Source organism: Bison bison, unplaced genomic scaffold, assembly GCF_000754665.1.
Source record: "Bison bison bison isolate TAMUID 2011002044 unplaced genomic scaffold, Bison_UMD1.0 scf7180017864334, whole genome shotgun sequence".
NCBI lineage: Eukaryota > Metazoa > Chordata > Mammalia > Artiodactyla > Bovidae > Bison > Bison bison.
Window position 1 is genome coordinate 230,781 of NW_011494906.1, and position 17,602 is coordinate 248,382.

General features: G+C 38.3%; 1 protein-coding gene across 1 annotated transcript in view; it reads right to left on the reverse strand.

The window, feature by feature from the left end:
* Positions 1 to 9,070: 9,070 nt before the first annotated feature.
* Positions 9,071 to 17,602, reverse strand: part of LOC104998655 (solute carrier family 22 member 9) — a 26,295-nt gene continuing 17,763 nt past the window's right edge. Inside the window, exons 6-10 of the mRNA XM_010853951.1 lie at positions 14,647 to 14,762; positions 13,764 to 13,978; positions 12,342 to 12,450; positions 11,170 to 11,373; positions 9,071 to 10,562 (exon numbers count right to left, since the gene is read on the reverse strand). Coding sequence (XP_010852253.1) covers positions 10,502 to 10,562; positions 11,170 to 11,373; positions 12,342 to 12,450; positions 13,764 to 13,978; positions 14,647 to 14,762 — 705 coding nt within the window. The 3' untranslated portion in view covers positions 9,071 to 10,501. The remainder of the gene's footprint in view (positions 10,563 to 11,169; positions 11,374 to 12,341; positions 12,451 to 13,763; positions 13,979 to 14,646; positions 14,763 to 17,602) is intronic.

Below are 17,602 nucleotides of genomic sequence, written 5' to 3' on the forward strand. Positions count from 1 at the left end.
CACATGTACACCTGTACACCATGGCTGATTCGTGTCAACGTATGGCAAAACCCACTACAATATTGTAAAGTAATTAGCCTCCAATTAAAATAAATAAACTAAAAAAATATATGGGATGCAACAAAGGCAGTTCTAAGAGGAAGTTTATAACAATACAAGTCTACTTAAGGAAACAAGAAAAATCTCAAATAAATAATCTAACCTTACACCTAAAAAAAACTGGGAAATAAAAATGAATAAAACACAAAGTTAAGTAGAAGGAAAGAAAGAAGAAAAATGAGAGCAGCAAAAATGAAGCAGAGACTTCATTTTTATAAGTAAATCTCCAAACAATGGAGTAGATCAATAAAACTAGGAAATGGTTTTGAAAATAGAAGAAAATGGACAAACCTTTAACTGGATTCATCAAGAAAAAAAAGTTCAAATAAATAAAATCAGAAATGAAAGAAGAAAAATTATAAAAGACACCACAGAAGCAAAGGATCATAGGAGATTATGTGCCAATGAATGCACAACATTTAGAAATGGATAAATTCCTAGAAAGGTACTATTTTCCAAGATTGAATCAAGAAGAAATGTCCACAAAACACAAATGTCCAGGATCAGACAGCTTCACAGGGTAATTCTATCAAACATTTGAAGAAGACAATAGCTATCCTTTCAAAATTTCCGAAAAAATTGAAGTAGAAGAAAAACTCCCAAACTTATTCATTAAAACTAGCATTACCCTGATACCAAAACCAGACAAAGATACTCAGTTCAGTTCACTCACTCAGTTGTGTCTGATTCTTAGCAACCCCATGGACTACAGCATGCCAAGCTTCCCTGTCCATCATCAACTCCCTAAGGTTGCTCAAACTCATGTCCATGGAGTCAGTGATGCCATCCAACCATGTCACCCCCTGTCATCCCTTTCTCCTACTGCCTTCAATCTTTCCCAGCATCAAGTGGCCAAAGTATTGGAGCTTCAGCTTCAGTCCTTCCAATGAATATTCAGGACTGATTTCCTTTAGGATTGATGGATTTGATTTCCTTGCAGTCCAAGGGACTCTCTAGAGATTTCTCCAACACCATAGTTCAAAAGCATCAATTCTTTGGCACTTAGCTTTCTTTATGGTCCAACTCTCACATCCACATAGACTACTGGAAAAACCATAACTTTGACTCTATGGACCTTTGGTGGCAAAGTAATGTCTCTGCTTTTTAATATGCTGTCTAGATTTGTCAAAGATACTCACACACACACACAAATACAAATTGATATCACTGGTGAACATAGATCCAAAAATCATCAACAAAATATTAGAAAAATAAATTTTAAAGTACTTCAAAATAAATATACACCATGTCAAGTGGGATTTAGCTCAAGGATACAAGGATGGTTCAATAGTCACAAATGAATCCATGTGATCTGCCACATTAACAAATTGAAGAATAAAAAAAATCATCTTTCTAAATTCCATATATATGTGTTAGTATACTGTATTGGTGTTTTTCTTTGTGGCTTACTTCACTCTGTATAATAGGCTCCAGTTTCATCCATCTCATTAGAACTGATTCAAATGTATTCTTTGTAATGGCTGAGTAATACTCCATGATCCAGAGGGATGGTATGGGGAGGGAGGAGGGAGGAGGGAGGAGGGTTCAGGATGGGGAACACGTGTATACCTGTGGCAGATTCATGTTGATATGTGGCAAAACCAATACAATATTGTAAAGTTAAAAAATAAAATAAAATAGATAAATAAAATGAAAAAAAAAATCAAATCATATGATCAAGTCCATAGATGCAGAAAAAGCTTTTGGCAAAATTCAACATCCATTTATGATAAAGTCATCATACTTAGTGAAGTACTGAAAACATTTTAAGACTGGGATCAAGAAAGGATACTCACTTTTGCCACTTTTATTAAACATAGTATTGGAAGTCCTGGCCACAGAAAAAAAAGAAAAAAATGTATATTACTAACTCTAGGATAATGACTATAAGGTAATTTTAAAGAGACATGTACCTGATAGGGGTCTTCTCAGGATGTGCTAGTGGTAAAGAACATGCCTGCCAATGCAGGAGATGGAAGAAAAAAAGAAAAAACAGAAAACAATTCAAAGGATCCTTACCAAAAAGGACAGGGTAAAACTGTCACTATTTGCAGATGACATAAAACTATATACAAAATCCTGAGGTGATGATTTATAAAATGTAACAACTGATAAACTAATTTTGTAAAGTTGTAGGATGCAAAATTAATATACAGAAATCTGTTGCATTTCTATAAATTAAAAATCTGTTAGAAAGAAAAATTAAGAAAACAATCACCTTAAACATTGCATCAGAAGAAAATTTAGCTAGGTGAAAGAGTTGTATTTGGAAAACATAAGACATCACATCATGCTAATCTCTGGCTTCCCAGGTGGCTCAGTGGTAAAGAATCTGCCTGTCAAGCAGAAGACATGGGTTCGATCCCAGGGTTGGGAAGATCCCCTGGAAAAAGAAATGGCAACCCATTCCAGTATTCTTGCCTGGGAAATCTCATGGATAGAGAAACCTGGTGGGCCAGTCTATGGGTTCGCAAAGAGTTGGACATGACTGAACAACTAGATAACAATAAAGACATCAGCGAAAGAAATTGAAGAAGATACAAACAAATGAAAAGACACTCATCTACAACACAAGCCGCAAGATTCTATATTTGTCTCTATAATTACCTTTGTCAGGGATTTTGGACTTTTACGTGGTTTTGTGTTGCTGCTTATTGTCCCTTTGCTTCAACTTGTAGGACTCCTTTAAGCATTTCATATAGGTCTGATCCAGTGATGATAAACTTCTTCATTTTTAGTTTGGGAAAGTCTTTCTTCTTTTTTAAAAGGATAGTTTTGCTGGATATAGTATTCTTGATTTCTTGATTCACGGTGTTTTTTTCATTGATTATTTTTTTGATCATGTTTTTATTTTTTTTCTTTTCTTTGCCTCTATTTTATTTTTTTTTAATTGTATTTTTTAACTTTACAATATTGTATTGGTTTTGCCATATATCAACATGAATCCACCACAGGTATACATGTGTTCCCCATCCTGAACCCTCCTCCCTCCTCCCTCCCCGTACCACCCCTCTGGGTTGTCCCAGTGCACCAGCCCCAAGCATCCAGTATCGTGCATCGAACCTGGACTGGCGACTCATTTCATATATGATATTATACCTTCATTAATTTTTATCATTCCACTTCCTTCTATACTGCAAGATCTCTGTTGAAAACCTGCTGATAATCTAATAGGCACTCTCTTGTGCATAACAAGTTGTTTCTCTCTTGTTGCTTTCAAGATTCTCTCTTTGTTGTGGCTTTTGATGATATGATTATAATGTACCTCAGGATAGGTCTCTTTAGACCTATCTCAATTGGAGTTCCAACTTGATTTTCTATTTGTCTCCTTGGAGACTTGGGAATTTTTGGCTATTATTTCTTCAAATTGCTTCTCTGCTCCTTTCTCTCCTATTTTGTGACTCCCATAATGTTCATGTTGTTCCACTTGAATGTGTTCCATAAGTTCTTTTAGCTCTCTTCATTTTTCTTTATTTGTTCTTCTTTTTGATCCTCTGCTCTGGTAATTTCAAAAGTTCGGTCTTCAAGTTGGTTGATTCTGTCTTCTGCCAGGTCAAGTCTGTTGTTTAGTCCTTCCCATAAAATTCTCAATTTAGTTTTTATATTTTTTGATTTTGATAAAGGACAGAAAAGGTATGGTTCTAACAGAAGCAGAAGATATTAAGAAGAGATGGCAAGAATACACAGAAGAACTGTACAAAAAAGATCTTCATGACCCAGATAATCACGATGGTGTGATCACTGACCTGGAGCCAGACATCCTGGAATGTGAAGTCAAGTGGGCCTTAGAAAGCATCACTACGAACAAAGCTAGTGGAGGTGATGGAATTCCAGTTGAGTTATTCAAAATCCTGAAAGATGATGCTGTGAAAGTGCTGCATTCAACATGCCAGCAAATTTGGAAAACTCAGCAGTGGCCACAGGACTGGAAAAGGTCAGTTTTCATTCCAATCCCAAAGAAAGGCAATGCCAAAGAATGCTCAAACTACCACACAATTGCACTCATCTCACACGCTAGTAAAGTAGTGCTCAAAATTCTCTAAGCCAGGCTTCAGCAATATGTGAACCATGAACTTCCTGATGTTCAAGCTGGTTTTAGAAAAGGCAGAGGAACCAGAGATCAAATTGCCAACATCTGCTGGATCATGGAAAAAGCAAGAGAGTTCCAGAAAAGCATCTATGTCTGCTCTGTTGACTATGCCAAAGCCTTTGACTGTGTGGATCACAATAAACTGTGGAAAATTCTGAAAGAGATGGGAATACAAGACCACCTGACCTGCCTCTTGAGAAATCTGTATGCAGTTCAGGAAGCAACAGTTAGAATTGGACATGGAACAACAGACTGGTTCCAAATAGGAAAAGGAGTTCGTCAAGGCTGTGTATTGTCACCCTGCTTATTCAACTTATATGCAGAGTACATCATAAGAAACGCTGGACTGGAAGAAACACAAGCTGGAATCAAGATTGCTGTGAGAAATACCAATAACCTGAGATATGCAGATGACACCATCCTTATGGCAGAAAGTGAAGAAGGAACTAAAGAGCCTCTTGATGAAAGTGAAAGTGGAGAGTGAAAAAGTTGGCTTAAAGCTCAACATTCAGAAAACGAAGATCATGGCATCCGGTTCCATCACTTCATGGGAAATAGATGGGGAAACAGTGTCAGACTTTATTTTGGGGGGCTCCAAAATCACTGCAGATGGTGACTGCAGCCATGAAATTAAAAGACGCTTACTCTTTGGAAGGAAAGTTATGACCAACCTAGATAGCATATTCAAAAGCAGAGACATTACTTTGCCAAAAAAGGTTCATCTAGTCAAGGCTATGGTTTTTCCTGTGGTCATGTATGGATGTGAGAGTTGGACTGTGAAGAAGGCTGAGTGCCAAAGACTTGATGCTTTTGAACTGTGGTGTTAGTGAAGACTCTTGAGAGTCCCTTGGACTGAAAGGAGATCCAACCAGTCCATTCTGAAGGAGATCAGCCCTGGGATTACTTTGGAAGGAATGATGCTAAAGCTGAAACTCCAGTACTTTGGCCACCTCATGTGAAGAGTTGACTCATTGGAAAAGACTCTGATGCTGGGAGGGATTGGGGGCAAGAGGAGAAGGGGATGACAGAGGATGAGATGGCTGGATGGCATCACTGACTCGATGGACGGGATTCTCAGTGAACTCTGGGAGTTGATGATGGACAGGGAGGCCTGGTGTGCTGCGATTCATGGGGTCGCAAAGAGTAGGACACGACTGAGTGACTGATCTGATCTGATCTGATTTTTTGGTTCCAGAATTTGTCTGGTTTTCATTCATAGTTTACACCTCTGTTGGTAGTGTCATTTTGTTCACACATTTCTTTACCCCCAATTTTGTTTCATTGTCTGTGCTCTCTTTAAGTCACTGAGCATTCTTATCATGGTAATTTTACATTTTTTGGCAATTCATGTATTTCTATTTCTTTTAGGTTCAGTTTCTGGAGATTTAGTGGTTCATTTAAACGTGTCATGATTGCCTGTTTCATTGAATATTTTGTTATTTTTCTTATTGAGATTTTTAAAATATATATAAATTTATTTATTTTAATTGGAGGTTAATTACTTTACAATATTGTATTGGTTTTGCCATACATCAATATGATTTTTAACATCTGAAGAATCAGCTAGCTCTTCCAGACTCTGTAATCTGGCTTCATACAGGGAGGACTTTAACAAAGCCTGGCTAGAGATTTTGGAGACCTCTCAAGCCTTTTCTAGATATATGTCCTCTCTGACTTTTGTGTCTAATCTCCAGTTTGAAGAAGCTGGCTGATTTTTACTCAGGACTTCTCCCCACTGTAGTATTGAGGCTAGCAGGCACTGTGGTAAATCACTGTCGGGGTCTCCTTCTAGTGTCTGTTTATGGTATTGCATATCCTGGTGCAAGGTTTGTGTTTGTATTTTCAGAGACACCCTCTTCAACCTGGCATCCATTCATTTATATAGATGATAATCTCTCCAGAAACCTGGTGTAAATCAGTTGAACTTACAATATTTTAATTTCTTCTCCAGAAAGAAGATAGAATTCGGTGATTTCTAGTCAAATGCCCCTCAGTGTGAGGTGTACAGATGGGCTCTGATTAGAGAGGGTGGAGAGTGTTAGGAATTCCCTACTGGTTGGTGATGTTGGCTTCATGCTCATCTGGGGTGCATGAATATTTTAATTGGATTCTGGATTTCTCAAGGAAGTATTTTGTAATTTTGTTGTTAAATCTGTGGGGAAGGAAGGTCTAGGGCTTCTTTTTCTGCCATCTTGCTAAGATGTTGCTAATGTAATTTTGTGGGTTGGAACTTTTGGGCCATCAGGTAGTAGTGATTGATACTGCTGAATGTGTTGTGACACTAGATGTATTATATATGTGTAGTACTTTGGTTGTTGTAAAGGATGTTACCAATAGGTATAACACTGAAGGATGTACATCCCCTTAACCAAGGACCCAAAGAATAGATGTATGCATTAAGTCATACTCTTGTTGTGGCACATCTATCTATATTTTCCAGAGGCATGATATGTTTCTTTTATTATTACCACAGGTTATCTAAAATGGAACAATAAACACTATATCTAGGAAGTAAAACATATTGATAGATGACAAATGGCAGCTCTGTAGTTGAGATATCCTCATATAAGAGTTTTTAGCTCCTACAGAGCGTGCTGTGCTATAAGAGGCTAATGGTGACTTAGCCTCTTAACTTCTGTCTTGTGATCAACAGCAGCTCATGGACTCTGAACAAAATAGATTCTGGGGAACAAGGCTCAACTAATGTCTCTGAGTTTTCTGAAAAGAAAGATTATGTGTCCATGGGATGGTGAAAAATCAACCAACCAACCAACCAACCCCAGCTTTACTAAACTGCATGAGTGGTGACACAGACAAGCTCTCTAGTTTTCACACATTTCCTTTTCTCAGGTCCATCACAAGACCATATTCCATTCAATAACTTTGAGAAAATATAGAGTCAATAACTTGTTAGCAAGGATACTGGTGGAAACCTCTTTCAGCAGAGATTTCCATGCCATGTCTTTACATGAATCATCTGCTGTCCTATTATAGCTGCACTGGCTTTATGTACCATGCTCATTTAGAAACGTTTGACTAGACTTCATAATGCTATTTCTGAATAATTAATAGACTCATGTTTTATATAAAAATTGTCAAAAATTATATACAGACTCATGGCTTAGAAGGGTATGTTTGAAGGGTCTGTATTAAGGGGTAGTTGGTATCTATATCAAGGAAGATATAATATTACAATAGGAGAAAGGATTTGCCATACAGCATTTCCTCACTTGATTTTAAATGTAGCTAGTTCTCTGAATTCTGTTTTTCCTTTTATAAAACTCCTTTTGAGAAATAGGACAAAATACAGAGTAAATGAAACATGTTCACTGATAATCCTGTTGTAAGACAATGACAATTTGGAAATACTGATGAGGTTTTTGAAGAATCAGCCTGAAAGTTTGTGTTAAACTGAAAGGACACTTGCCCAACCCTGTCACTCCAATTTTCTATACTTGTGCTTACCGTACTTCTCCACCATAACACACATCACTCTACTGTTTGTATTATGGAGCATTTGCTGGGCCACAACTGTGGATGGTAGCATCAAAGACCATGAAGGGGATTTCCCTGGTGGTCCAGTGGTTAAGAATCCACCTTGCAATGCAGGGGGCACAGGTTCAATCCCTGGTCAGCAAACTAAGATACCCACATGCTGCAGAACAAAATCTGTGCACTGTTACTACTGAGGCCACACACTCAGGAAACCCCATGCCAGAACTAGAGTCTGTGCACAGCAGTGAAGATGCCATGTGCTGCGACTAAGACCTGATGCAGCCAAATAAATAAGTAAATACTTAAAAAAAAAAACAAAACCCATGAGGACCTGTGGGGCTTTCTCTGCCACAAAACATCATATTTTGTGGACTGGCAGTCAGTCTTTGGGGTGATGCACAATAGATGCTGTCTGGTCTTTCTCATGATGGGATATCAAACATTTCATTAGAAAGAAGAATGGATAAACCGATGATATTCATCATTGATAGTTCCCTGGCATTCCTTTCTCTCTCGCTTCTTGCAGGTTGTCATTTCTGTTTCTCAGTCTCTTGGAAGTTATTGGCAGGAGAAAAATAAAAGAAGATTGTAAGACTGATTGATTTGATTGAGTGTGTTTCAAAAGCTAAAGCCCATGAGGTAACTAGAGGGTGTATGTAGAAGAGCTAATAAGAGAAAGAACTTGAGTGTCTGGGAAGTCTGAGAATGAAGAAATGTTAGTAGATCTTGGGGGAGCAAGAACCCAGTCCTGAGCCCTGGCAACACTGCATGGAAACAGAAGACTCCTATGTCTATAGCTGTATAAGAAGCTATGCTGTCAGATGAGAAGCTCCAGATTCCAACATCTCATTATGGTGTGAATGGTAAAGTTGCTGCACCCCAGTGTCCCTTGGGCCAGTAGTAACCTGGTAATTTCTTTGAATAGACGACTGATAACCAGTGCAGTCCTCCTTGTAACCACATTATCACCTTGCCATTGTATATACTCCTAGAAGCTAGATAGCTCTGGTGTGGAGGACTTATGGAAATAACTTCCCAAAGTAACTGATTTGCAATTTTTCACCAGCCTGGAGGGAATGAGGACTTTAAAATAAATCTTTTTTGATCATATAAAATAAAAATAAGATGCCACACCAGTACACATGGACTAATATCTATCACATGTAGATTAATATCCGCTAATATCTAATTATTTTTAATTTCCTCTGTGTATCCAAGGTTCTTAGCACCCTGTTTAATGACTTACATGCTGAATAAATTATTGCTGAATCAATGAAACATTTTTAAAGCTACTTATAATGACACCATTCTGTTTTACACAAATGCATGGCACATGTTATTTTCTAATTCAACCATCAATTTACAAATTTTCATTTACATTCTTTTGGAAAATAAAAGTTGGTATTTTATTTAGTTTGTATGTCTTTAAATTCCAGTGGTTTTGTACATTTTCATAAATTTATTACTCATAGGGTTTTTTTCTTTTGAAAAGTATATGTTCTTGCCTTTTGACCATCTAATATTGAATTACATATTCTTTCCATGATTATTAGAATCCCACATATTAATATGTAATCATTTTGAAAATTGTTATTTGGTCTTTTTTCAGTTTATTTTTGATGACTGTACAATATTTTAAAATATTGCATTATCCTTTTAAAACTTAGAATACAGAAACTGATAAAGAAAGTAAAATATCCTAAAGGTACTTTATCATTTTGGTGAATATTAATATTTTTCTAGATTTATCCCATAAGTTTTTAGAGTTTTGTCCAATAGAGGTTTTAAATGAGTATTTAGTCAAATATACCTATATTTAAACTGCTGGTATTTGTTTTTACTAATCAGAAAATTTTCTTAATCCTGAGATATTGTACCCACATTTTCTATTGAATAATGTGACTTGATTGTTCCATTCATCATTTTAAACATGTGGAGTACTTTTTAAAATTGCTGCTGCTGCTGCTGCATCGCTTCAGTCGTGTCCAACCCTGTGCGACCACATAGACAACAGCCCACCAGGCTCCCCCGTCCCTGGGATTCTCCAGGCAAGAACACTGGAGTGGGTTGCCATTTCCTTCTCCAATGCATGAAAGTAAAAAGTGAAAGTGAAGGCGCTCAGTCATGTCTGACTCTTCGCGACCCCATGGACTGCAGCCCACCAGGCTCCTCCATCCATGGGATTTTCCAGGCAAGAGTACTGGAGTGAGGTAATTATTAGTCATTTATTTCCAAAGTTAGTTAATGATACTTATTACATAATCATTTATTTCCATCAGTGATTTATGCTGTTCCAGTTTCCAAATTTCAAGTGTTCTACATGCCAAAAGCCTATTCTGGATGTCTTCTGAGTTGTAAATGCATTTGCATTTCATTTCAGCCTGTACTGCCCCAAATACTTGCACCACCTTCCCTCCATTAACTTCATTTTTTGAATCTTGCCTATTATTAACCTGTAGATAAATTTGTAACTATTTTTCAAGTTGTTCCCCTAATAATTATTCCATCAATGACTGTGCCATTAATTGGAACAGAATCAATGGGTTTTAATGCTGTTCTGTCTCTCTATCCAGAAACATACATGTTTTATTATGATTCCTTTAAAAGCATCATGACTTTCCTCAAACTTCATATTATGATCAGTCATAGGTATTTTGTATGTAGTTACTTAGAACTGCAATTGTAAATGAGGTCCATTTTCCTATTACATGTTTTTATTTATTTGTTTTCCAGATTTTACCAGTATTTGTGAATGACCCCAATTTTTCTTGTTTATCTTGCTCTTTGATTAGCAGATAGTGCCTGGAATGGAATTCCTTAAAATTGTGTCACTTTCATGAAAGTACCTTCTGGCTTTGCTTTTCTTGAGTCTTTTCTCCTAGAGCAAATACAATGAAAACAACAAAAGAACAAGATTAAAAAACATGGAAAAGGCACCTATGCCTTAAATTCTTTAGAGAAAATGGATTGTATTGGTCTGTGACTCCTTCTCCTAAGATATATTGTCATCTTAGAGAGAGGAGGGGCTCCTGCCCTCTCCTTGGTCTCCCTCGGGGACCTGCTTCAGTGACCACGGCAGGTCACAGACCTACATACACCAGTAATCTCAGAGAGCTTACTGCCCTCACTGGGCTGAGGGCTGCCAGGGCCTGAGGGGCGAGAATCTGATGTTTAAGTCTGTGCATGTTTGTAAAACACCTTCAGGGGTTGTTTATGTTACACTAGGGCACCTATTTTTGACTTCTTCATCACTAAACCTACTAGTGCCTACTGGTGCTGGTCTGGGTGGTCCAGGGAGCCTTGGGGAAGTCTGAGGTCACTGTGAGGAGGGATGAGGCTGTAGCTAAAGTGAAGGCACTGACCACCTAGAGACATCTAGATGTAAGCCTTCCCCTGGGGACAATGACCTTGTATGGTGCCTTGGCCTCCTTAACACAGACCTGTATCACATAGCAACTGTAAGGGACAAGCAGGGGTTTACTCACTCCTTTTCCACTTCCTGGATGGAGTCAGGCAGAGGCTTATTCCTGGTTTCAGGTAGAAGTGGGACAACAAGGCCACCAAGGATGGAGCAGACTCCATAGATGATCCAGGGCAGGTGGGGGGAATACACTGTTAAGATCATCAAGAGGGGAGCCAGGGCTGCCCCAATATTAGAAGCAATTCCCAAGAATCCTGAAGCTGTTACCCTTGGAGTGAAAACAACAATACAAAAATAATCTGGTATAAATTCATACATGTAATATGAGATGTAGTATTTTGCTTTGATTATGGGAGACCACATGGGGTTCCTAGGTGGAGTTAGAGGTAAAGAACCTGCCAGTGTAAGGGACTCAGGTTCAGTCCCTGAGTTGGGAAGATCCCCTGGAAAAGGGCATGGCAACCCATCAGTATTCTTCCTTGGAGAATCCTGTAGACAGAGCAGCCCGGTGGACTACAGTCCATAGGGTCACAAAGAGTCAGGCATGACTGAAGCAACTTAGCACGCCTGCAGGCATGGGAGACATCAGAGCAGTATTTAGATACATGAAGACTAATGATGTATTTTTACATTTAAAATATACTCTTATTTGCTCACAAATTTTTTCAAGTACACGTGTTTTTTAAAAAGTCTTTGGAAGCCAGGCATGCCGCAGTCCATGTGGCTGCAGAGTTGTATATGACTAAATGACTGAAATGAACTGAACTGGTGGGACTGCAACATACAGCATAGGGAAAATAATCAATAATATCATATTGGTAATAACTTGTATGATTACACATGGTAACTTGTCCTAGAATAGTGATCATTTCATAATGTATAAAAGTATTGAATCTTGATTTTGTACACCTGAAACTAACATAATATTGCAAGTCAATTATACTTTGAATAAAATAAGGTGGAAAGATAAAAAAAAAAAGTCTTTGTCATTTAAAAATACTCTTACCCACAGCACCGTAACGGTTCAGCAGGTTATGGGAGATGATACATTAAAGGGCTTAACATGCCTAACAAAATTGAGATTTTGATTAAAATTTTGGCTCTAATTTTTATTATTAATACTACTATAGTCAATGCTTTTGATAATGATTCAGATTATTTTCTTCCTTCTGTAAGTCTTAATTAGCTGGGAAAGGTCTGTTTTGACTCTGCTAGAGCTTCCATGAGCTTGTGTACCTGAGAACGGTGGGGGTTAGTTCATTTCCATGGGCAAAAGAACACATGAGAGTCACAGAAGAAACCGCTATTCCCAAAGCTGACACAGCCATACGCAGGGTCTGCATTTCTGGAGAAGAAGATCAGTGAGACTCAGGAAATCTGAGCTGAAGAAATCAACATCCCCCAAATTATAAGTGAAAAAGACACAGTTGGAAACATTTGCATGTGTTAAATACATGGTAGAGAAAATGCATGTAATGGAAAATGTGCAGAGACTAATAGCTGAGAAATGTGACTTATCTGTATATTACAGCTTAATGAGAATTTAAAAACCTGAGTATTTGAATCAATTGTATCTGCATATCAGAGATCTTAGAAGTTTCCTAAAGATAGAGGAGGTGACAAAATCAAAATCCCAGAAAAGGTTTGCTTTCATTTATTCTGTCCAGTGTCTCCTCTGTCTTTCATATATAACATAGGACTATCATATGAGCAATTACTGACAGATGTTAAGACTCATCAATATCCTTTAAAACTTGTGTGTTCACACAATATTGACATAGGGCTAGTAATGCAGTAAAGAATCATAAAAGAATGGGGCTCATGTTAATGGATAAGCTAGAAAATTGCCTGATCTAGAATAATATTTTAAGATTCAAGAATAAGGATCTGTTTTAGGGAAAAAATAGACTTTGGAAACCTCTGGAAAGATGTTTCAGACAGTCAGTTTTCTATCCCATTTAAAAAAAAATCATGAAAGTGTTACAACGTTGGAGTGGGCTCTGTTGAAAGGCAGCACATTTGCATTGAAGCTGATATTCAAGATGGGATCCTGTATAAATGCCACTGCACTGGGAGTTACCTGAAGCATGGTGACCATCTGGCTTCCCCTATTCATTGCATATGGTCATTTAATTTAGTAACATGGATTTTAAGAGAGGCTCTTAACAGCTTAATGCATTTTCCCCTATTCTACACATCTACTATGCTTGAAGGGAAGGGATTAAAAATACCTTGGAGTCAAGATGACAACCTGGAACCAGGTTGAAGTTATGGTGACCTAATTCCGGACACATGAGTGGATACATAGTCAGGTAGTAAAGTGTCACTGACACTGTTGTAATAGGAAAGAGACCAGACAGAGGAAGTGGCAGTATTGTGTCCTCATATGAGATACAATTTGATTGGCCAAAGGGTAAGTGATCAATTGCTGTCCCAGGTACCAATTACCAAATACATATCAGATATGATGAAGACAATTTGTTGTCTGAACTGTCTGAACTATTTTGCAGCCACTTAATGGCAGAATCTATCCTAAATCCTCAGACTGGTTTTGGCGAATCCTTAGAACCTAGCCTTCACTTCCTACTGGCTTCAGATTCTGTCTTCAAATACCCGGGGTAAGACATTTTCTTATTTCAACCTGTGCTCTTTTCTCACCTTGAGGCACAAATGTGATGGCCAGAATGGAGATTCCAAGAAGAAACAGGAAGAGTGTCTGGCTTACTTGACGGCCCAGGTGATTCAGCGCCCAAAAAGCAACACAATTGGCTGGGAGGTTGACTGCACCAAAAAGAACTTGGAACAGGAAAACGTTGCTCCCCATATACTGGAGGTGGAGAATCAGACCAAAAAATGACATGAAGTTTGCAAATCTGTGGTGAACAAAGATGAACAACATTTACCATAAGGTTTGTCTTACAAATGATGATCCAAACTATTAACCAAGCAGCCAGCAGTTGGTATTAAAGTATAAAAACATGATAGGTTTTAGGAAATATTTCCTTACACAGTGATGATTTTAAAACTATAAGATAGTTATATATTTGGAGCTCCTAATCATTGTTATGTTTTGGAGGAGGATTTGGAGTATTTTTGTGGAAGACACATGATGGAACCTTCCAGGGCTTTAGAGTTTTTCTGTATCTTTATCTGGGTGATGGTTGCATATTTACATATGGAAATATTCATCAGGCTATATATTCTTCTTCATTTTATGGTTTGTAATTTTACCTTAATTAAAATGAAAACAAACAAGTGAAGAGAGTTAAAGCCAACATTGTATCATGAGAATGTCTGAAGTTCTTAGCCTCTGTTTCCAGTGATGAACTTGGTAGGGTGATACGTTAAACAGAACTCTATGTTGTATACCTAGCTCTGGGTCAGTCTTTTCATAACCCTTTGACTATTCAACACAGTAGTTATCATTATGGCTTTCTCTCTGTTTTATCTCAGATCTGTTCCCACCATGTTGCTCTTTTGATAAGGAATAGATTCATGTCGCCACTATTTTAACATCTCTCACACACTGTGTGAAGCCCACCTTACAAAGGACAGGAGACAGATCCTTTTACGCAGGTTGGGTGTGCGGAACAAGTCAAACACAGAAGATTTGATCTGTGCTGCCTCCAGCTCCTCCTGCATGGCGGATCTCAGGACCTTTAACAACAACAAACTGTTCAGTTGTCATACAGTGGTCGGCATTGTGAGGCCCCCAACAGAGGACAAGATAGACGACTTCCTTTTCTGTCTACTGCAAAATGTAGTCATTGAAAATGTAACGATGGGTGTAAAAGTGATATGAATAGAGAATTGCTGAGTTAAAAGGGGCTGAAGGAAATTATGTAGCAACAAAAATATTTAAACACAGGATTTGAGAGGGCTGCAGGGCATTGGAAAGGGATTATATGTCAGATATGCAGATAAGGAAGGGAATCAAATCAGGCTTACTTGGATAATGGTCCAAAGCTCCATTTGTGCCAGATGGGCATGAAAGACCTGGAAACTAAGCTTGGCTATCAGCTGGCTGTCCCTTGCAGAAAAACTGTTTATCTCAGGGAAAAGAACATTTCCTGAGATTCTTTGTTTTGGTTCTTTGTTCAGTCACTTTTTGGGGAGTTCCTGGCACGTTGTGCCTCCATGAATGAGATGCCTAGAGTTAAATCTGAGGATGAAATCAGGAGAGATCTTGGAGTAGAATGATTTATATTCAGAACTGGTTATAATATGGAGTTACTTAATAGTCCTGCAATATGCTAGGTATATACCTTGAGAAATGTGATTAAATATTTATAAAACTCAATTCACATCAACAGCTCAATGAACATGAATTTGAGAAACTCCAGGAGATAGTGGAGGACAGAGAAGCCTGGAGTGCCACAGTCCATGGAGTTACAAAGAGTTGGACATGACTTAGTGACCAAACAACTATAACAACAAAAAGAACAAGTAGAGGAATCAGAGTAGGAGAAGAGTAGGTGGAGAAAAATAATAGCATTTCTCTCACAAGGATTTCCAGGGCCATACATGAGGCTATAAATGTGTATATGGAATTGTATCCAATTTATCTCAGATACCTATTTATTAGTTATTCAAACAATATAGTCTTAATTCTTATCCCACCTCTACAAATGAAAAAATACCATAAAGTCCATTGGAATAATTTCATGAGGAATTCAGAGAAGTGAAAGCCCACCTTAACTGAGTACCTACAAATGCAATAAGATCCTTTCAGTTATAACCTGAGTAGTGAAAATATTGGACTTAGGCTTTTAGAAGAAAGGAGTCAGGATTGCGTCTTGGATGATAATGTAAGTTTAGTTCAGTTCAGTTACTCAGTCGTGTCTGACTCTTTGCAACTCCATGGACTGCAGCAGGTGAGGCTTCCCTGTCCATTACCAACTCCTGAAGCTTGCTCAAACTCATGTCCATTAAGTTGATGATGCCATCCAACCATCTCATCCTCTGTCAGCCTTTTCTCCTCCTGCTTTTAATCTTTCCCAGGATCAGGGTCTTTTCCAATGGGTCAGTTCTTTGCATCAGGTGGCCAAAATATTGGAGTTTCAGTTTCAGCACCAGTCCTTCCAATGAATATTCAGGACTGATTTCCTTTAGGATGGACTGGTTGGATCTCCTTGCAGTCCAAGGGACTCTCAAGAGTCTTATCCAACACCCGGTTCAAAAGCATCAATTCTTTGGCACTCAGCTCCCTTTATAGTCCAACTTTCACATCCATACATGACTGCTGGAAAAACTGTAACTTTGACTGGATGGACCTTTGTTGGCAAAGTGATGTCTCTGCTTTTTAATATGCTGTCTAGCTTGGTCATAGCTTTTCTTCCAAGGAGCAAGTGTCTTTTAATTTCACGGCTATAGTCACCATCTGCAGTGATTTTGGAGCCCAAGAAAATAGTCTGTCACTGCTTCCATTTTTTCCACTTATTTGCCATGAAATGATGGGACCAAATGCCATGATCTTAGTTTTCTGAATGTTGAGCTTTAAGCCAAATTTTTCACTCTCCTCTTTCACTTTCATCAAGAGGTTCTTTAGTTCTTCTTCACTTTGTGCCATAAGGGTGGTGTCATCTGCATATCTGAGTCATTGATATTTCTCCCGGCCATCTTGATCCCAGCTTGTGCTTCATCCAGACTGGCATTTCACATGATGTACTCTGCATATAAGTTAAATAAGCAGGGTGACAATATACAGCCTTGATGTACTCCCTTCCCAATTTGGAACCAGTCCGCTGTTCCATGTTTGGTTCTAACTGTTACTCCTTTACCTGCATACAGATTTCTCAAAGGGCAGGTAAGGTGGTTTGGTATTCCCATCTCTTTCAGGATTTTCAACAGTTTGTTGTGGTCCACACAGTCAAAGGTTTTGGCAGTCAATAAAGCAGAAATAGGTCTTTTCCTGGAACTCTCTTGCTTTTTCAATGATCCAGCAGATGTTGGCAATTCAATCTCCGGCCTCTTCTAAATATTCATACCACTCATAACACTATCCTGGGTTAAAATGCATGAAACAGCCCCTGTTTGAACCCTTGCCCAGTTGTGTCCTGGAATCAGTGTGAAAATTCATAAAAGCCCTTTGTTAAATTTTTAGATAGTTTGTTAAGCAGTTACCATCCTGTTGGTGGCTTGAAACTGACTATGGTGGTAATATTCACATCACAGAAATTGATCAGCACCACAAATCTGAGACCTACGGCTTTTTTTTCTTCCTGTAACTAAAGTGTTAAACATTTTCCAGCACACCCTGGCTTGACCCCCACTATAAGTTCTCTGCTATCTGTAAGAGAATCACTTTACATTTCCTGTTTTTCAGTCACTCAGTTGTGTCCTACTCTTTGTGACTCCATGGACTGCAGCACTCAAGGTTTCCCTGTCCTTCACCATTTCCCAGAGCTTCTTCAAACTCATGTCCATTGAGTCAGTGATGCCGTCCAACCATTTCATCCTCTGTCGTCCCCTTCTCCTCCTGCCTTCAATCTTTCCCA